This window comes from Cetorhinus maximus, chromosome 9 (genome assembly GCF_964194155.1).
Source record: "Cetorhinus maximus chromosome 9, sCetMax3.hap1.1, whole genome shotgun sequence".
Lineage (NCBI taxonomy): Eukaryota > Metazoa > Chordata > Chondrichthyes > Lamniformes > Cetorhinidae > Cetorhinus > Cetorhinus maximus.
In genome coordinates this window covers 68342680-68364666 of record NC_135887.1, presented here as the reverse complement: position 1 = coordinate 68364666, position 21987 = coordinate 68342680, and the positions used below count along the sequence as shown (strand labels likewise).

General features: G+C 45.7%; 1 protein-coding gene and 2 long non-coding RNA genes across 5 annotated transcripts in view; 2 read left to right on the top strand and 1 right to left on the bottom strand.

Moving 5' to 3' along the window:
• Positions 1 to 21987, top strand: part of LOC144684701 (uncharacterized) — a 466848-nt gene that overhangs the window by 7175 nt on the left and 437686 nt on the right. The window lies entirely within an intron of this gene.
• Positions 1 to 21987, bottom strand: part of LOC144684702 (uncharacterized) — a 112968-nt gene that overhangs the window by 5067 nt on the left and 85914 nt on the right. The window contains exon 2 of the long non-coding RNA XR_013577545.1: positions 16696 to 16864. This is a non-coding gene — a long non-coding RNA (uncharacterized LOC144684702). The remainder of the gene's footprint in view (positions 1 to 16695; positions 16865 to 21987) is intronic.
• Positions 1 to 21987, top strand: part of LOC144684699 (embryonic protein UVS.2-like) — a 37665-nt gene that overhangs the window by 6061 nt on the left and 9617 nt on the right. For all 3 annotated transcript variants that reach the window (XM_078548825.1, XM_078548824.1, XM_078548823.1), the window contains one exon: positions 16636 to 16876. In XM_078548825.1, the coding sequence (XP_078404951.1) occupies positions 16636 to 16876 (241 nt within the window). The remainder of the gene's footprint in view (positions 1 to 16635; positions 16877 to 21987) is intronic.

The window sequence follows — 21987 nt, the reverse complement described above, 5'->3', positions numbered from 1 at the left end:
TGCTAGTTACATCCTCAAAAATCTCCAACAGGTTTGTCAAACATGATTTTCCTTTCATAAATTCATGTTGACTCTGCCCAATCTCAACATTATTTTCTAAAAGCTAAAATATCACATCCTTTAGAATAGGTTTTAGCATTTTCCCTACTACTCATGTCAGGCTAACAGGTCTGTAGTTCCCTGTTTTCTCTCTACCTCCTTTCTTAAACAGTTGGGTTACATATGCTACCTCCCATTCTGCAGGCACCATTCGGCCCATCGAGTCTGCTCGGCCATTCAGTGAGATCATGGCTGATCTGATAATCCTCAACTCCAATTTCCTGCCTTTTCCCTATAACCCTTGTTTCCCTTACTGATTAAAAATCTGTCTATCTCAACCTTGAATATACTTAATGACCCAGCCTCTACAGCCCTCTGCAGTAAAGAATTCCACAGATTGATTACCCTCTGAGAGAAGAAATTCCCCCTCATCTTTGTTTTAAATTGGTGCCCCCTTACTCTGAGATTATGCCCTCTGGTCCTAGACTGTCCCACAAGGGGAAATAACCTCTCAGCATCTACCCTGTCAAGCCCCCTAAGAATCTTATATGTTTCAATAAGGTCGCCTCTCATTCTTCTAAACTCCAATGAATACAGGCCCAACCTACTCAACCACTCCTCATCAGAAAATCCCTCCATACCTGGGATCAACCTGGTGAACCTTTTCTGGACTACCTACAATGCCAGGAAATCTTTCCTTAGATAAGGGGACCAAAACTGTTCACAGTATTCTAAGTGTGGTCCAACTAGTGCCTTGTATAGTTTTAGCAAGACTTCCCTATTTTTATACTCCATTCCCTTTGAAATAAAGGCCAACATTCCATTTGACTTGCTTATTACCTGCTGAACTTGTATGTTAGCTTTTTGGGATTCATGCATGAGGACCCCCAAATCCCTCTGTGCTACAGCTTTCTGCAGTCTTTCTCCATTTAAGTAATATTCAGCTTCTCTATTCTTCCTGCCAAAGTGCATAACCTCACACTTTCCCACATTATATTCCATCTGCCACGTTTTTGCGCACTCACTTAACCTGTCCATATCCCTCTGCAGACTCTTTCTGTCATCCTCACCACTTGCCTTCCCACCTATTTTTGTGTCCTCTGCAAACTTGGCGATAGTACATTCATTTCCCTCATCCAAGTCATTAATATATTTTGTAAATAATTGTGGCCCCAGCACTGATCCCTGTGACATTCCACTAGTTACAGGTTGCCATATCCCAACTCTCTGTCTTCTATTAGTTCGCCAATCCTCTATCCATGATAATATACTACCCCCAACACCATGGGCTCTTAACAGGTCTGACAGCATCTGTGGAGAGAGAAAAAAACAGAGTTAACATTTCGAGTCCTTATGACTCTTCTTCAGAGCTCTGAATAACAGTGATAAGGACTCGAAACATTAACTGTTTTCTTTCTCTGCACAGATGCTGTTAGACCTGCTGAGTTTTTCCAGCATTTTCTGTTTTTGTTTCAGATTTCCAGCGTCCGCAGTATTTTGCTTTTACCATGGGTTCTTATTAAGTAGCCTTATGTGTGGTACCTTAACGAATGCTTTTTGGAAACGCAAGTATGTTACACCTACTGGTTCCCCTTTATCTATCCTGCTTGTTACCGCCTCAAAGAATTCTAATAAATTTGTCAGGCATGATTTCCCCTTCATGAAGCCATGCTGGCCCTGCTTGATTATATTATGCATTTCTAAATGCTCTGCCATTACATCCTTTATAATAGTCTCTAACATTTTCCCAATGACAGATGTTAAGCTAACTGGCCTATAGTTAACTGTCTTTTGTCTCCCTCCCTTTTTGAATAAGGGTGTTACATTGGCAGTTTTCAAATCCTCTGGGACTTTACCAGAATCTAAGGATTCTTGGAAGATTACTACCAGTGCATCCACTGGGCAGAATTTTCTGGGTGACGTGTGGGGGGTGTGCCCCGCACGTCTGTGCATAAAATGATGCACGGTGACATTGGGCGAGTGTCCCGACGTCACTGCGCGCCATCGCAATATTTCGTTGGGCGGGCGAGCGATGAAGTGCAATGCGCGCCCGCTATTAATTAACGGGCTAGTTGAGACCCTTATCTGGGCAACCGACGCCAATTTTCAGGCTCCCGTGCAATCTTCGGCTCGGCGCACGGATGGAACGGGCAAACGGGTAAGCGACTTTTTGATAAAACTCATCCACAGGTGGGATAAGAGGGCTCAGTGAAGTTGTCAATCCGGTCTGTGAAGTATTTATTGCAAAAGGTATTTTAAACTTACCTGTGTGATCTGTAGCAGTTCAGAACGAATTCCAGCAGCTTTTTGTGTACTTTTAACCTTCAGTTCAGCACTCTTCAGTCAGGAATCTTTATCGGGCCTGCAGCTTTCCGAAGACCTCCATTTAGCCTGGGTATGGGTTCTGACATCTCCACTGGAGGCAGCTCCCCTGAGGAGGAAGCGAGGGCTAGAATAAGGAGGAGGCCAGGAGTGCACAATCGGCCTCCAGGGGAGCCACCTTTGGAAGTACAGGCACAGGAATAAGGGGCGCTGAGCCAAGAGGTAGTCCAAGGTGGAAGGAGCTGCAGAAGATGCCACTATCCTGCTGCCAGGGTATACAGGCGGAGAATCAGCTACCTCAATATGACTGTGGTGCAGTGCCAAAGGAGGCTCCGACTGTCAAGGAGACAGTCAACTATATCTGTCAGATGATTGGCTCTGAGATCTTTCCTAACTGTGTGGGCGGACACCCCATGCCAGCGGCTCTGAAGGTCATAGTTGCCCTCAACTTCTATGCCTCTGGCTCCTTCCAGGTCTCGGTGGGTGATCTTTGCTGTGTCTCCCAATCCACATGTCAAGCAGGTCACAGACGCTCTGTTCAGGCGTGCATTGACCTTCATCCACTGCCGCTGCGACCAGGCAAATCAGGCACAGCGAGCCAGAGGCTTTGCGGCCATTGCTGGCTTCCCCTGTGTCCAGGGTGCAATAGACTGCACACATGTGGCCATCAAGGCGCCAGCAGGTGAGCCCGGTGCCTTCGTCAATATGAAGGGCTTCCACTCCATGAACGTGCAGATAGTGTATGATCACAGGATGCTGATTCCACAAGTCTGTGCAAGGTACTCAGGCAGCTCCTACGATGCCTACGTCCTCAGACACTCCCAGGTGCCGGGGCTCTTCAGTGCTCCAGCTCGGCTTGATGGATGGCTGCTGGGTGACAAGGGCTATCCCCTCAGAAGGTGGCTCATGACGCCTCTCCGCAACCAAGAACAGAAGCCGAGCAGCGCTACAATAGGAGTCACGGCTCCACAAGGGCTGTGGAGAGAGTCATCGGTCTTCTCAACATGCACTTCCAATGCCTGGACCGCTCAGGGGGCGCACTCCAGTACCCCCCAGATCGTGCCTTGGTGATAGTGGTTGCATGTTGCGCTCTGCACAATCTTGTGCTGGAAGGGGGGGATGCAGTGGACGATGAAGACGTTGACGCAGTGGATGCAGCTGCACACGATGAGTCTAGCAGTGATTTGGAGGATGAGGAAGCACAGGGCAATGATGAGGAGCTGAACGCTGACCCAGCACTACACCAAGGAGGCAGGGACAACCAGGAGACTTTAATCCAACGAACCTTCAGCTAGCTCCACACAAATGGATCTGGAGGACCAGCATTGCCTGGCGCTTCCATACATGGCACTTAAGTGCTACATCTGCCACTTCATCAGCTGCAATTAAGGGCTTTGGACATAAACTTTAATGTCCACTCAAACACTCATGATATGTCTGTAAAACATACAAATGCAGCACAAAGGAGCCACCCTCAGCCATGGTAACACATGTGGATTTTATTTTGATCCATCATATGGTCCAACAAAATGAATTCAAAATGTTTTTACAACTGCAAAAAATAATAATTCCCTAATCTTGGGCCAACACAAAAGCACCCATGGTGTGCCTATGGTGCCTTATGCTTACGTTAACGGGTGCTACGTCTTGGTGCTGCCCCATCGTTCGGAGTGGCTTCTGAGACCGCCTGCTGACTCTGCTGTCCTGTTGGCCTCGATGACCTTGGCGGACATCTCCTGGCCCTTGGAGCCTGTGCTGGCCCCGCCTGGGAGGGAGTGGCCAGTTCCGCAGCTGGCATCTCCACAGTCGTCACAGCCTCAACGGATGCAATGGTCACTGGCAGAGGGGCGGAGAACCTGCTGCCCTCATCCGGAGAGCCCTGAGAGGAGTTCACAGAGATGACAGGCAGTTGCTGGGCCGACGTGAGGTCGCTTCGGACCACCCTGTTCACCGTAGATGGATGGGCACCGAGCTGGGACACTGAGTGCATAGACCATCTCCCACATTGCCAATGACCAGCTGTGGCCACTGGCGCTGAGAGGGCCTGCAGGTCCGAGTGTATTCCCAGGAGAAGCTGGTTGTTCTCTTGGAAGCCCCTCTCCAGGAGAGTCACCGCTCTCTCCATGTAGGAAGCATGATGCTCTGACATGAGGCTCATGGCATCACTCATGCTCCGCATGGACTCCTCCACCACGGACACCAAGCGAAGCATACTCTCATGCAACACTCTCAGATGCTCCTGCATACCCGGCCGCATTTCCTGCAGCTGCTGTGTCGCGGACGACTCCAAAGGCACATCATCAAGGCCCAACTCAGCATGTGCCTGGTCCCCTGCAGTCCTCCAGCTGCTGGCGCCATCGGCACTTTCTGCCTCTGCCATCTCCTCCAGCGATTGTGAAGTGCCCTCTCCACTGTGCCCCAGGACACTAGCCGATGTTACAATTCCCACAGATGTGCTAGTATCTGCGCTGGTGCCTGCCTCGCAGAAATGGTGTGATGCAGGTGACAGCTCAGGGCCCTCAGGTGTGAGAGGAGGCATCTGTAATGGAGCCTGGTCGCCAGTCTCTGATGCTGAAAATAACAACAAGGACAGTGGATCAGTTAGCGTTCACACAGTGACACACTTCATCCCTTTCCCCCAGGCTCATAATGCGCTCAACCTTCTAGAACCTAAAGAGGCAAACGTTAGTGGGGTTGCAAATAGTCAGGAGGAGGGCCAAACATTACAAGCGGATACAGACGGGCTGGTCAGATGGCCTCAGGCATGCCAAATGGAATGTTATGTGAATAAGTGTGAGGTGATGCACTTGGGCAGGATAAACAAGGTATGCGAATACACAAGGAATGGTAGGACCGTGGAAAGTAAGGACGATTAGAGGGACCTTTCTGGGCATGTTGACAGGCCCGTTAAGGTAGCGGGACAGGTACATAAGGCGTTTAAGAAGGTAAATGCCATACTTGCCTTTATTAGCCGAGGAATAGAATGTAGGAACAGGGAGGTCATGTTGCAAGTGCAGAAAACGCTGCCGATACCACAGCAATACTCCTGCGTTCAGTTGTGATCAGCGCTTCATGGGAGGGATGTGATTGGAGTCAGAGGTTGCTGACCAGGATGTATGCTGGCCTGGAGAGTTGGAGTTATGAGGACACATAGCATACACTGGTGATATTTGCCGTGGAGCACAGGAGATTGAGGGGTGACATTATTGAGCTTCATAACATCATAAGGGACATAGATAGGGTGGACAGAAAGCAATTTTTCCCCTTGGCGGAGGGATGACTAACCTGGTGGCATTTATTTAAAGTAAGGGGCATGAGGTTGACAGGTGAGGTGATGAGGAACTTTTGCACACAGTAATGTGGGACGCACTGCCTGAAAGGGTGGTGGAGCCAGAAACCCTCCTAACATGTAATAAGTATTTGGATGTGCAGTTGCGATGCCATGGCATACAAGGCCATGGGGATAGTGGTCAGAAATGGGATAAGGTGACTTTGGAAGGTGCTGAACACGCGCCGAGGGGCCGAGCGACCTTTGTCTATGAACCACACCTCTGACGCTATCAGTCTGTGAATGAGCAATATTGCTACATTAACGATTTCAAAAATCATCAGTGCTTTGGATGCTGGGAAGACAGAGCAGATGTGACTGTGGACCTCAAATACCTGGCCACGCCACCCCAGCCTCACTGACGCCTGTTGACCTGGGTGCATGGTGCTTTTCAAGCTCCAGGGCCTTCTGCTTAAAATGACTCTATCACCAGCTGGGCCTGGCCGCCTCCAGTGCGCAAACACTCATAAGCATTGTGCGCATTTTTCTCCTGCAAAACAGAAAAGACCATTCATTGGGGCTAATTGCACATGTAATCTGCACGCGCACGCTGCACCCCAACCACAGCGGCCCATCTCAAGCCTGCAGTGCCTCCTCTCCACGCTACTGCTGATCAGTCACAAAAATGTAGTACGACTGCTCCCAACCTCCGCCCCACCCCACCCCCCACCTTGAACATATTCTGTGTGCATCACTTTTAGAAACACACAGTCTTAGCTCCCATGTCAAGGAGGCGCAACGAGGTGCGGTGCCAAGGGCACCAGATGGCTCTTGGCCACGAGGCCTTGAGACTCCTCTTCCACAATCTCATCACCGTGAATAGGACATGTATTGGAGTTCTGAGTATGCGCCTAGCTGCATCTCCTGCAGGTTGCTCCCAGACTAGTCATGTGCGACTAAGACCAACACATGGTGCGGGGAGAACCCATCTTTTCATGGACCACTGAGGCTGATGTAAGCATGGTCACTATCTGCTTGCCCACCCAGCGTGCAACAAATGCCCAACATAAGTCAATGCAGTCACGATAGTAATACGGAGGGTGGGGGTGGGGGGGTGGTGGTGGGGAGGTGGCCCTGTGGGTGGGCTGTGCCTGGGGCCCTCAAAGGCTAAGGATACCTGCTGGGTTAAATGCCCAACACCAACATGGTACTCACCCTTCCAGAGCGCAACAAATCTGTTGAAGCGTTTATGGCACTGGATCCACGTGCGCCGCACCACATCACAGGAGCTTGCCACCTCCTCCCAGGCATGCTTCGTCATGTGGGGGGGCCTCCTCCTCCCCCCATCCTGGGGAAACAGCATCTCCCACCGTGCTGCCACCTCCTCAAGCAGGGCAGCAAGGCAATTATCAGAAAAGTGAGGGGCACATTGGATGGCCTACCTTGCAGCCTGCCCTGCTCCTGGGACACATCCTGTAGCCTGCCCTCCTCCTCTGGCCTTCCCTCAACATTGGCCTGCTGTGCAGACCCCCTGCGGTACCACCTGCAGCTGGCCTTAGCAAACAGCCTAAAGGAGGCTGCCAGGCCTTTTTTTAAACAGACTGCCGGGTCGCGATTGGACCCGGCGGTCTGTACACGCCCACTGCAAACTTCAGACTCCCACTCTTCACGGGAGTCGGAAATGCGCTGGGCGGGCCTTAGTTGGCCAGCCCGTGCAAAATGGCGGCGCGGCCCCGATCGTGGGCAGCGATTGGGTCCGCGGCTGCCTACGTCAGCACCTGCTCCGCCCGCCCGCCAAACGGAAAATTTTGGCCACTATCTCTGCAACTATTTCCTTCAATGTCCTAGGATGCAACTCATCAAGTCCAGGTGACTTATCGGCCTTTAACCCCATTAGTTCCCCTAGTACTTTTTCTCTAGTGATAGTTATTGTATTTATTCCCTCCCCCACTTTTGATTATTTAGTGTTTTTGGTATGCTATTAGTGTCTTCTATCGTGAAGACTGATACAAAGTACTTATTCAACTCCTCTGCCATTTCCTGGTTCCCCATTATTATTTCCCCAGCTTCATTCTCTAAGGGGCCTATATTGACTTTGGCCCCTCTCTTCCTTTTTATATATTTAAAGAAGCTCTTACTGTCTGTTTTTATATTACTTGCTAGTTTACCCTCAAAGTTTATTTTCTCCCTTTTTTGTTTGGTGAACTTCTGTTGGTTTTTAAAACTTTCCCAATCCTCTGGCTTACCACTAGTCTTTGCCACATAGTATTAAATTGAAAGAAAAACATACAATCTTTAACTTCCTTGGTTAACCATAGTTGGTTTATCCCCTTCCTACAATCCTTCTGCCTCACTGGGACACACCTTTGTTGTGAGTCATGAACTATTTTCTTAAACGTCTGTCATTGCTCATCAACTGTCTTTTCTGCTAAACTCCTTTCCCAGTCCACCCCAGCCAACTCTGCCCTCATTCCTTTGTAATTACCCTTATTTAAGTTTAGCACAGTTGTTTCTGAACTAAGTTTCTCACTCTCAAATTGAATGCTAAATTCTACCATGTTATGGTCAGTGTTTCCTAGGGGATCTTTTACTCTGAGATCATTTGTTAAACCTGCTTCATTACACATTACCAGATCCAAAATAGCCTGGTCCCTGGTTGGATCCACAACATATGTTCTGGGAAACTGTCCTGCTTGCTTATGGCTACCTCTGCCAATTTGATTTTCCCAACCTATATGAAGATTAAAGTAACCCATGATTAACATACTGCCTTTTTTACATGCCCTCATTATTTCCTGATTTATTCTCTGTCCTACAGCATAGCTACTGTTAGGGGGCCTATGGACTGCTCCCACCAGTGTCGTCTTCTCCTTTTCATTTCTTCCACCCATATGGATTCCACACCTTCCGATCCGAGATCATTTCTTACTATCTTACGTATTCCATCTCGTACTAACAAAGCTACCCCACCACCCTTTCTTTCATGCCTGGCCTTTCGAAAAGTCATGTACCCCTGAATATTTAGTTACCAGCTTTGATCTTCTTGTAACCATGTCTCCGTAATGGCTATAAGATCATACCCATTAACCTCTATTTGTGCCGTTAAATCATTTATTTTGTTCCAAGTACTACGTGCATTTAAGAGTCATTGATTTTGCCTTTTTACATTTCTTCCCCCTTTGACCCTATTTGCTGCTTCTTTTTTTAATGTTTGTACACTCTGGCCCTTCCTGTCACACTCTGGGTATCATTATCTAAGTAGCTGCCTTGCAATGTCGCCATATCCTTTTGCTTTGTAAGCCTACTTATCCCCTCTCCAGAACCCTCCCCCTCTTCTATTTAGTTTAAAGCCCTCTCTACAGCCCTAGTTATTTGATTCGCCAAGACACTGGTCCCGGCATGGTTCGAGTGACGCCCATCCCACTGGAACAGCTCCCTTCTACCCCAGTACTGATGCCAGCCCCCCATGAACTGAAACCCATTCCTCCCACACCAATCTTTGAGCCACGCATTTAACTCCTTGACTTTATTTACCCTATGCCAGTTTGCCTGTGGTTCAGGCAGTAATCCCGAGATTATCATCTTGGAGATTCTGCTTTTTAATTTAGCTCCTAGCTATTCAAATTCCTTTCTCCTTTCTAGTCCTATCAACAGTGTTGGTACCAACATGAACGATGACAACTGGATCCCTCCCTTCCCACTCCAAGTTCCTCTCTAGCCTTGAGGAGATGTCCTTAACCCTGGCACTGAGCAGGCAACACAGCCTTCAGGACTCACGCTTACAGCTGCAGAGAACAGTATCTATCCCCCTAATTAGACTGTCCACTACTACGTTCCTATTTCCTCCCCTCACTTAAATGGGTCCCTGTACCACGGTGCCGTGGTCAGTTCACTCATCCTCCCTGCAGTCCCCACTCTTGTCCATGCAGCTTGCAAGAACCTTGTAACTGTTGGACAATTGCAGGGGCTGAGGCTCCTTGAACGCTACCACCTGGGTCCCCTTACCTGCCTCGCCTGCAGTCGCACTCCCCTGTCCCTGATCACAGACCAAATTCGAATTATCTAACCTGTGCGCTGTGACCGCCTCCTGGAGCAAAGTGTGCAGGTAACTATCCACCCCCACCGATATGGCGCAATGTCTGCAGCTCAGACTCCAGCTCCTTAACTCAGATACAAAGTTCCTTGAGCTACAAACACTTATTACATATGTGTTTGCTCCAGATCACCTTGGTGTCCCACATGCTGCAACAGCAACACATCACCCGTCCTGTCATCGCTATCTTATTTATTAATTAATTACTCTAGTATCCCTGCTCTTTACACTTTATTGAAATTAATTATTTACACCAATATCGATCTTATACTTAACAAGCTATTTTTAAGAAAGAGAAAATAAAGACTAGAGATCTAAACACTAACTATAGACCTTAATTTTAACCTAAAGACTAGAAATATTCACCAATCCAACTCGCCAATCAGCTGCTCTCCACGCTCTTTTTAAATGAAGTCTCCCTGCTCTTTGTTTTAAATGAAGTCCACGGTCACCCACTCTTTTTAAAAAAAAATAGAATTTTGAAAGACGATCACCAATGCATCCACTATCTCTACAGCTACCTTTTTCAACACTCTGGAATGTAGATCATCAGGTTCAGGGGATTTATTAACTTCCAGCCCCATTAATTTCTCCAGCACTACTTTATACTAATACTAGTTTCTTTCAGATCCTCAATTTCAGGGAGGTTTCTTGTATCTTCCTGTGAAGACAATGTATTTGTTTAGTTTCTCTTTTATTTCCTTTTTTTCTCATATAAATTCTCCATTCTCTGCCTGTAATGGTCCCATTTGCTTTTACTAACCCTTTCCGTTTTACATACCTTTCGCAGCTTCTACAGTCTGTTTTTATGTTCCTCACTAGTTTAATTTCATATTCAATTTTCTCTTTCTTTATCAATTTCTTGGTTCTCCTTTGCTGAATTTTAAAATGCTCCCAACCTAAAGACTAGAAATATTCACCAATCCAACTCGCCAATCAGCTGCTCTCCACGCTCTTTTTAAATGAAGTCTCCCTGGTCTTTGTTTTAAATGAAGTCCACACTCACCCACTCTTTTTTAAAAAAAATAGAATTTTGTTAATGATTTTCTTTTTGGCAACTTTATATGCCTCTTCCTTTGATCTGATAGAATCCTCAGCTTCTCTTGTTAGCCAAGGTTAGTTCACTTTTCCTATTGGTTTTTTGCACCTGAAAGGAATGTAAATTTGTTGCAAATCATGTATTAACTAGCCCTTTCTCATGCACAATACTAGAGCTAAAATAACCCATTCTCTAGTTGGTTCCTCAACTTGCTATTCTAGCAAATTATCGGGTATACATTCCAGGAATGTTTTCGTCCTCCCCAGCATTAGTGCTAATTAGGCTTACCTAGTCTATATCTAGATTGAAGTCCCCCATGATTACTGTATCACCCTTGTTACATGTACCTCTAATTTCCTGATTTCTACCATACCCTGCCTTACCACTAGTATTTGGTGGCATAGAAACAAATCCTACCAAAGTTTACTGTCACTTGCTGTTTCTTAGCCCCACTCAAACTGATTCTCCATCTTGATTTTCCAATCTAAGACCCTGTCTCACTAATGTACTGATCCCATCCTTTATTAACAGTGCGACCCCACCTTTTTTGCCTATCCTTCCTAATGCAGAATTCCTGTGAACTTTCAGTTCCCAGCCTTGGTCACTTGCAGCAACATCTCTAATGGCAATTAGATCATACCTGTTTACTTCTATTTGTGCTGTTGATTCATCTAGCTTGTTGTGAATGCTGTGTGCATTCAAGTAGAGTGCCTTTAATTCTGACTTATTACTTTTACAATCTCTAGCCTTAACTGCTGGCGCACTTTTATGTTTGTCTGTTCTGCTCCTTCATAACACACTTTGATAACCATTTCCTTTATTGCTATCTTATTCTCTTACCTTCTCCTCTCTCTTTAGTTTATCACATTACATTATTTAGTTTAAAGCCTTCTCTACTGCCCTTGTTATACGACTCGCCAGAGCACTAGTCCCAGCACAGTTGAGCTGAAGACAGTCCCAATGGTACAACTCCCACTTTCCCCAATGCTGTTGCCAGTGCCCCAGGAATCAAAGCCCATTTCTCCCACACCATTCTTTGAGCCACTGATTTAATTCCCTCATTTTATTTACCCTACACCAATTTTCTCATGCATCAGGTAATAATCCAGAGATTAAGTTCCTCTCCAGTCCTTAGCCGTGGCACTGAACAGGCAACAAGACCGTCTGGACTCACATTGAACCACTAGAAAGTCTATAAGGAATGAAACCAGATGGACCACTCAGTGCAAACTTAGACATCGGAAATGACAACGGCAAACTCAGCCCTGTCGATCCTGCAAAGTCCTCCCTACTAACAGCTGGGGGCTTGTGCCACAGTTGGGAGACCTGTCCCACAAACTGGTCAAGCAACAGCCTGACATAGTCATACTCAAGAATCATATGTTACAGATAATGTCCCAGAGACCACCATCACCATCCCTGGGTATGTCCTGTCCCACAGGCAGGACAGACTCACCAGAGGTGGAGGCACAGTGGTACACAGTTGGGAGGGAGTTGCCCTGCGAGTTCTCAACATCAACTACGGATCCCATAAAGTCTCATGACAGGTGAAACATGGGCAAGGAAACCTCTTGCTGATTGCCATGTACCACTGCCCCCGCCCCCCCCCCCCCCCCCCCCCCCCCCCCGGCCCCCCACCACCACCACCTCAGCTGAATTAGCACATGTTGAACACCACTTGGAGGAGCATGGACGCAGAATGTACTTCAATGTCCATCAACAAGCATTCTTGGTCATCCATGTGATTGGGGGCACATGATGATTATGTCCGCTGATAGTCACACACATTCAGGGAGTGAAACCTAGGCTATTCATAAATGCCTCTGGCTGGCTGACGAGATCCTTAATAGCCACGTATGTACAGTCTATCATTCCCTGAACTTGGGAAATCATGCAATGCAACCAAATTACTTGGATTTCTCAACCACCCTCATTCGTGGTGCAGGTGATGGTTATTCGTTCACAGGATGTGAACGAATGATGGCCAGCATTTATTGCCCATCCCGAATTGCCTTTGGGAAGGTGGTGGTGAGCTGCCATTTTGAACCACTGCAATCCATGTGGTGTAGGTACACCCACAATGCTGTTAGGAAGGGAGTCCCAGGATTAGGGCCCAGTGACAGTGAAGGAACGGTGACATATTTCCAAGTCAGGATGGCATGTGGCTTGGAGAGGAACTTGAAGGTGGTGGTGTTCCCATGCAACTGCTGCCCTTGTCCTTTTAGGTGGCAGAGATCGTGGGTTGGAAGGTGCTGTTGAAGCAGCCTTGGTGCTGCAATTCATCTTGTAGATGGTATACACTGCTGCTACTATGTATTGGTGGTGGAGGGAGTGAATGTTTAAAGTGTTGGATGGGCTGCCAATCAAGCGGGCTGCTTTGTCCTGGACGATGTCGAGCTCTTGAGTGTTGCTTGAGCTGGACTCAACCAGGCAACTGGAGAGTATCCCATCACACTCCTGATTTGTGCCTTGTAGATGATGGACAGGCTTTGGGGAGTCAGGAGTCTCTGCAGAATTCCCATCCTCTGAGCTGCTCTTGTAGCCACAGTATTTATATGGCTGGTCCAGTTCAGCTTCTGCTCAGTGGTAACCCCCAGAATGTTGATAGAGGGAGATTCAGCAATAGTAATGCTGTTGAACATCAAGTTGAGATAGTTAGTTAGATTCTCTCTTGATGGAGATGGTCATAATCTGGCACTTGTGTGGCATGAATGTTACTTGCCACTTATCAGCCCAAGCCTGAATATTGTCAACACTTGCTGTGTATGGACATGGACTGCTTCAGTATCTGAGGAGTCACAAATGGTACTGAACACTGTGCAATCATCAGCCTGGAATAATACCTGGATGAGCCTGACGCAAAAAAGCAAAAGGCATCGGGTGCCTAGCTATGCAATTTGAACGAACCTCCCCTGCCAGGATTTCGCAAAAGGACGTCACTGCCTCATAACAGCATAAGAAGTAGGAGCAGAAGTAGGCCATTCAGCTCTTGGAGCATGCTCTGCCATTCAATGAGATCATGGCTGATCTTCTACTTTAACACCATTTTCTTGCGCTATCCCTGTATCCCTTGATGTTTTAACATGTAGAAACATATCAATCTCAGTCCTAATCCTACTCAATGACTGAGCCTCCACTGCCCTCTGGGGCAGAGAATTCCAAAGATTCACCAATCTCTGAGTGAAGAAATTCCTCCTCATCTCAATCCTAAATGATCTGCCCCTTATTCTGAGAGCGTGTCCCCTGGTTCTAGATCCCCAGCCAGGGAAAACATCCTTCCTGCATCTACCCTGTTGAGCCCTGTAAGAATTTTGTATGTTTGAATGAGATCACCTCTCATTCTTCTGAACTCCAGAGAATAAAGGCCCAGTCTTTTTAATCTTTCCTCATAGAACAATCCCTCCATCCCAGGAATTAGTCTGGTGAACCTTCGTCGTACTCCCTCTATGGCAAGTATATCTTAGATAAGGAGACCAAAATTGCACACAATACTCCAGGTGCAGTCTCATTCAGGCTTTATTTAATTGCAATAAGACATCTTTAATCCTATACTCAAATTCTCTTGCAATAAAGGACAACCAACCATTTGCCTTCTTAATTGCTTGCTATACCTGCATGTTAGCTTTCAGTGACTTGTGTACAGGACACCGAAGTCCCTTTGAAGTTCAGCACTTGCCAGCCCTTTCATCATTTGAGAAATAACCTGCCTTTCTGTTCTTCCCACAAAAGTCGATAACTTCATACTTCTCCACATTGTATTCCATCAGCCAAATTTTTGCCCACTCACTTAGCCTCTCCAAATCTCCTTGAAGCATCTTTGCATCCTACTCACAACTCACTTCTGCCTAGTTTCATGTAATTTGCAAACTTGGAAATATTACCTTTAATCCCCACGTCCAAATTATTGAACAAGGTTGTGAATAACTGATGCCAGGCACTGATCCTTGAGGTACCCCACTAGTCACAGCCTGCCAACCTAAAAATGACCCATATATTCTTACTTTCTGTTTTCTGTCCATTAAATAATTCTCAATCCATGCCAGTATATCACCCCCGCCCCCAGCCAATTCTATGAGCTCTAATTTTGTTTACCAACCTCTTGTGTGGGACCTTACCAAAAACTTCCTGAAAATCTAAGTATACTACATCTACCGATCCTCCCTCATCTATCCTGCTAGTTACATCCTGAAAAATCTCCAACAGGTTTGTTAAATATGATTTCCCTTTTTATAAATGCATGTTGACTCTGCCCAATCCTTCCATTATTTTCTAAGTGTCCTGTTATCACATCCTTTATTATAGATTCTAGCATTTTCCCTACTACTGATGTCAGGCTAATAGGTCTGTAGTTCCCTGTTTTCTCTCTCCTCCTTTCTTAAATAGTTGAGTTACATTTGCTACCTTCTAATCTACAGGCACCATCCCTGAATCTATAGAATTTTGAAAGACAATCACCAATGTACCCACTAACTCTACAGCTACCTCTTTCAACACTCTGGGATCAGGTCCAGGGGATTTATCAACTTGAAGTCCCATTAATTCCTCTAGTACTTTTTTTTACTAGTATTAATATCGTGCATTTCCTCATTTCCATTCGTCTCCATTATTTCTGGGATGTTTTTAGTATTTTCCTCCATGAGGTCTCCTGGTGGAGGCGCAGTTTCTGAAGACACTAAGTTAATGTTTCACTCCACAGATGCTGCCTGACCTACTGAGATTTCCAGCATTTTTTGTCCGTATTTCATGGGTAGAATTTTCCCCCCATCGGGGAGGAGGGAGTTTGGGCGGGTGCGGACACGATCAGCGCCCCCGATCAGGTCCGTGCCACCATTTTATGTGGGCAGGCAAATTAAGGCCCGCCCAGCATGATGGGCACCCGGAAGCGCTGTACGCTCCCTGTGCAGGCTGGGGGGAGGATGGTTCCCTGAATGGGGAATGCGATCTTTCGCGCATGCGTGCGAAGGAGCACAGAAATCTCCCTGAGGCACAGAGGTGCCTCAAGGAGATTAGTTTCACTTATGAAACATTGATTAAAGGTAAACAAAAATTTTAAGAACATGTCCCCTCATGTGAACCTGTCACATGAGCTGGGACATGTCCATTAATTTTATTAAAAACTTTTTAAAAAGTTTAAGAACGTTCATGAAACCTCATCTCATCCGTGGATGAGGTTCCATGAAAAATGCGAAGGCCACCTGGGCTCTTCGCCTGCCCGCCAACCTTAAAGTTGGACGGGCAGCTCAGTTTATTAGTTTAATTGATATTTATATGGCCTTAATAGGCCTTTGACAATTCAGCTGCGCGCCCGCTGAACTGAAAGTCTAAATGACATGGGGTGACGTTGGGACGCACGCCTGACGTCACCGTGCGTCATTTTATGCCTCGGCGAGCAGGCCCTGCCCCCGCTCGCCAAGCCGAAGATTTAGCCCCATATTTTCAGTATCCGCAGTACTTTCCATTTGTATTAGTTCTCATATCCAGTTGAAAGATTTGAATGATTATCTGGTTTTTGAATGATTATCTGGTTTGAGTCATGCTTCATAGGAAAAGAGTAACTTGCACAACATGATCTCATTGGGCCTTTCTCTGTGCCTGCTAGTGGCCTGTTAAAGAAAAGCATTAATTATGATCTGGGACTGGCACCATTTTATCTTATTGACAGCAGTAGTGCATGGTAGGAACAACCTATAAGCGGAGGAAGAAAATAGGTAACAAATCTAAAGATGAATGACATTCACTGGGCAAAATATACTCATTTTTATAAAATAATTAATCAACATAGTGCTAAGTTTCTGAAGCATTTTATATTTACGGTAATTTCTGAAAATCCATAAAAATCTTAAATATATTCCTATCATTGCTGTTTCTCAACAGGTAGTTATTGAAATTACAACATACAACTTTCAAAGATCTGATAAATGTATTGACGCCTACCTGGAAATTTATGATGCCTCTCTAGCACCTCCCATCAGTAAAGGAATATTCTGTGGAACAACACCAGTACCTGTGATTGAGGGCACTGCCCTTCTGATAGAATTCAGTCATCCCGGGTCAAAGAAACAGCCTGGACTCAGAGTAGACTATAAATGTGTTGCTGGTCCAACTGAAAGAAAAGGTAAGATCAGCATATCATAATCAATCAATCAGCATATCAAAATAAATTTTTCATGGTCTTTAACCCTGAAAATCACCAGCAAAGTATTGCTGATCTGAAAGTCATAGGGTGGAATAAGACCTCAACAATATCTGACTGAAGTGGTTTTCAGTTTAAGTAAACAAATACATTAATCATTTTCTTGGTTTTGACTTTGGTCTAGAAATTTGGTTGCTACAGGCACTACGCTATACAGACTGCTAAGGCCCCAAGATTGAGGGCAGGAAGCACATGCACACTGGAAGTGCACTGTTTGCCATAGTGATAGAAGAGGTGGCACTCTTCTACCTCTGGAGCATACACCCGTGGCATTTACAGTGAAAAGAAGTATGCAAATAAGAGTCTGAATTCATACAGGACTTGTTTTCTATTTTGGACTGCACAGCATTTCACCTGTTACACGCTGACCTTGCTGAACACAGCGCACAATTAACTGGCAAGAAGGTTCCCTCGCCAGTGCTATTTAAAGAGATCATGTCGTCCTTAACAGGTTGTTTGCTGGGTTTACTATTTCTGGTTACTGTTTGTCTTCTGGATGCTTTCTGCTTAGTTCTAGTACTCTTCATGTTGTCTGCACAGAGAGAGGTTTTGCTGATTGTGTACAGCTATTGTTTGCCCCACAAATTGTCTAGCAGCAAACATGAATGGTCTTATACGCCGCCTTTGGATATAGAGCACAATTTGGATCAGCAAATGAGTCGTCAAAGAGCAGGAGAAGCAGCCAGAATAAGGAGGAGGAGGTCAGTCAACTAGAGGTCATATCCACAGAAGGTCTGCAGGGAGTATTTCTCCCACTCCAACTTGACTGAAGTGCATTGTATGATGCACCATTGCTTTAGCACAGGAATTGTCACAGCCTCAACTACAACCTCAAATCAGGTCATGGACAACTGGCTGTGGCTGTCAGAATCACTGTCGACCTTAACCTGGGCCCCTTTTAGACTGTAACAGATGGCACCTGCAACATCTCACAGTTTGCAGGCCACGGACGCATCAGAGGTCACCAAATCTTTTCACACCAGAAGAAACATAGATACCTCCTTCCCGATTGACAGAATAAAGCAGGAAGAAAGAGCATGAAGTTTCATCCACATGGCTTCTCCATGGTGCAAAATGCCATTGTCTGCATGCACATTGTTATGTGTGCTCCCGCATTTGTACCTACTAACCTGGCAGTAATCATGACTCTTGTGTGACTGTGTGCATGGATGAAGTGAAGAATATTAAGTGAAACATCCTGTACTGATTGCCAGGTGGTAGAAGAGGAAGAAGTGTTGCATGTGTTACAATTAATGGGGCTGTGATTGGTGCAGGAAATCACTATATGATTTGGAGACTTGGACAACCAATAGCAGGCACTTCAAAACACTGGATAAGTATCACCAGCAGTGCCTTTGCAAGATTCTCAAAATGCGGTGGCAAGAAAGGCGGTCCAACAGCAGCGCCCTCTGCCAAGACAACTTGCCCAGCATCAAGGCACTAAATACTCAAAACCAACTCCACTGGGCAAGACATGTTGCTCGTATGCCTGATACCAGCGTCCTGGAGCATGGAGCAATGATAAGGTATTTCAACAGTGCTCTTACCCTGACAAATCTAATCAAATCATTAAACTTTTTTCCTGCATTGCATTCTTTGTTCTTGGAGTAAAGCACCTGGCATTGGCATTGTAAGCAGTGTCCTTCCAATTCCTCCTCATCAGGTGCCTGGAAAGCTTCCCACCCCATAAGGAAAAAAAGATGTCCTTCCTCTGTACTTTCTGCATCAAGGCCTCTAGTGCAGCTTCAGAAAACCTTGGTGACCACTCTCTCCAAGCTTCAGCATTCTCCACAATAAGTTTACAGTTAATTAAGGAATAGTTCTTACAGCCAGTACCCAGCTCCCCTTAAAGGGATGCGGGCTGCCTTTAAGTAGCATCCTGCCCTCCCCATTAGGCCCCTTCCCCAGAGGCATGCAGCTAATGAACAGCATGGGTAGTGCTTACTGCATGCACAAACCTCAATTGGTGGGTGAAATATGTGCATTGTCTCCTGGTTTGCACCAGTGTCATGTCATTATAATGTTGCTACTGAATTTCCTTTTGTCTTAGCATTCCTATGATCAGCTTATGAGGTCCACAGACCTAATTTTCCATCTGTCAAAGTGAGGTCCAGTAGCATAACAACATCTGAGTTTCCTGATTTTAGCATTACTAATGCAATCAGGGTATGTTAAACTGAGAGCATATAAGGCACAGCAGTTGACATGATTCTGATCAGCTGATCAAAGCAGAAGTGGGAGTTCTTGAGAGAAAAGTAGAGATTTCTAATATAAATTTCTGCATCTTGAAAATGCTTCTTAAAAACATTTATCTGTTGTAGTTCTGCCTACAAATATCTGCACTTTTTACTGAATGTCTCTCACGACGTCAAGCCACCAGCAGATTTCCTGACCCCTGCACTCAAACCCCTCCCACTTACTGGCAGTCATGACTGCTCAGGAACATGTATTGCCTTCCCTATAGACCGATATTATATCTGTTATAGAGCATGTATCGCCTCCTGATATATTAGTAGTGTAGCCCTTCACACAGTGGCCTAATGCTGATCTTTATTGTGCTGTGAATGTTCAGACTGATGCCATTTAGGTCTAGAGATGCAACATCACCTCCTCCCCAAATAAACTAGTTGATAAGATGGAAGGAGACATTGATAAGACTTTCAGTAACATCATTGGTGAAGGGAGGTATACTCATTGTCAGATCAGTTGATAGAGTCTGGGAGCAGGCCTGGCCTAAACTGACACTTACGAAGGCCAAACCCCACTTCAATCTCAGGAATAGCAAACATTTTACAGGCTTAAACTTTTTCCTGCATTGCATCACTGTTCTTGGAGTAAAGCTCCTGGCATTGGCATTGCAAACAGTGTCCTTCCACTTCCTCCTCATCAGATGTCTGGAGAGCTTCCCACCCCATAAGGAAAAAAAGAATGTCCTTCCTCTGTACTTTCTGCATCAAGGCCTCTACTGCAGCTTCAGAAAACTTGAGGAATAGAAAACATTTTAAAGGCTCCAGCCTCGGAGATGTCAGTGCAAAGAAGCACAGATTAGGTAGTACAGCACAACCCTCACAGACTGTTAGCAAGGTGTTATGGATAGGAGGGGCATTAATTTAAACAGCCCTGATTTCTCCTCTCATCACCCATCCGTAAACAGAAAGGTGTTTTTGATTTGTTTCCCTCTTTATAAGTGGTGGCATGTTTCCCAACCTCTCAGTTTTGGTGTGACCCAATTTTCTATTAATATGATGTAATATATAATGTATTATATATAATATAAACATGAGATAGGATGAACTCAGAGGGCTTGTTTATTTGCACACTGTCAAATACAGGAGGAAGGTCGCCACGTAGCCTCCTTTTCACTCATACAGTGAAGGTGGGATTAGGAAAGAAAGATCTACAGTGCAAAGACCACAGACAAAAGAATTACTGGGGAGAATTTTACTCCCCTTCAGGGGGGCTGAGTGGGAGTGGGCATGCAGCTGATCGCCACCCGCGATCGGGTACGCGCTACCATTTTACGTGGGTGGGCTGAGCGCTCCCTGTGTGGGCGGGGTGAGGACCGTGCCACATGAGCTGGGACATGTCTATGAATTTTATTTAAAAGTTTTATTAAAGTTTAAAAGCCTTCATGAAACCTCATCCCGCCCATGGATGAGGTTCAGTGAAAAATGCGAAGATCGCCTGGGCTCTTTGCCTGCCCGCCAACCTTAAGGTTGGATGGGCAGCCCTGTTAATTACTTCAATTGCTATTTAAATGGCGCGCCCACCGAGCTAAAGATCGGAATGACGTACGGTGACATCGGGACACATGCCCAATGTCACCACGTGTCATTTTACGCATTGGCGAGCGGGGCCCACCCCCGCACGCCAACCAGAAGATTCAGGCCATTGTTTCACATGTGTCCAGAGTCCAGAATCAAAATCCAATGGTATGTTCCTTCCCAGAGGTTGGCAGGCTGAACTGATGCTGGCTAATTCATTTTTCCAGTAGAGTTAACTTCCACGGTGAGATAGGCATGCAGAGATGAATCAGCCTTGTAGGTGGTAGTACAAAATATCCAAGTAGAAACAGTGTAGATGGGACCAAGTATTCAGCCTGGCAGAGCCTCTTTTCTGTGCTGCCGCTAGGTAGATGAAAAATGGCAGACTGAGGTTTCTTAGTACCACAAGACATTACTAGTTCCACCAGCTTGGGGGGGGTCACATCACATGATTCCCACCTCTCCACTTTGGCTTGGTTAAAGGGTGTGTATCCCTTTATCTGGGTCCCTGAGATTGTTAACATTCCAACCATTAAGTTTTTTTAAAGGGAGATTGTGGGGTCCTTTGTCGTAGCCTGGCTTATGAAATGTAGATGGCCTTTGTATAGTTCTCTTTGAATTTTGTCCCTGCAGCCCACAGAAGTCATTAGGGTCTCTTCAGAGATAACAGGGTGTCAATTTCTGCAAAACTGCTATATTAGCCCTTATTGTTCGAAGGTCACAGACTGACAGCTTCAGCTGTTTTAAAAAGGGTCTTAGTCCAGTTTTTTAAATTTGAGAAATTAGCCATGAGGATATACATTTTATAAAAATATAGAATGTGTGGTCTTAGCCCTGTAACAATCCTCGTGTCCTCAGAGAAAAATAATTAAATATTTTTTTTTTACATACATGTGGTCTTATGAAGGAAGAATAGTAAGTAAAGAAGTACATTAATTCTCTCATTCACACTGACATATCAGACACACAGCGAGCAGGGGCAATGGCAATTCACTGTTGCATTTTCTTTTTGAGGTTAAACCTGGGTTAATGCATCAGCAAGGCCATTGTATTTCCCTAGAATGTGGAATGGGTAGGTTAACTTCAGAAGATTCCAATCTGTCATTATTGGGAAATCCATTCGGGCTACAGTTCTGAATTTTCCTCTGTTGGAAATCAGGCGTAAGCAAAGCCATTGGTTTCATAACTTTACCCACTCAACTCCTGATTAAGCGTCCTCTAAAGGATCTGGGGGTTTTACAGGGTGATTAGCACGCAGAGGGATGTGTG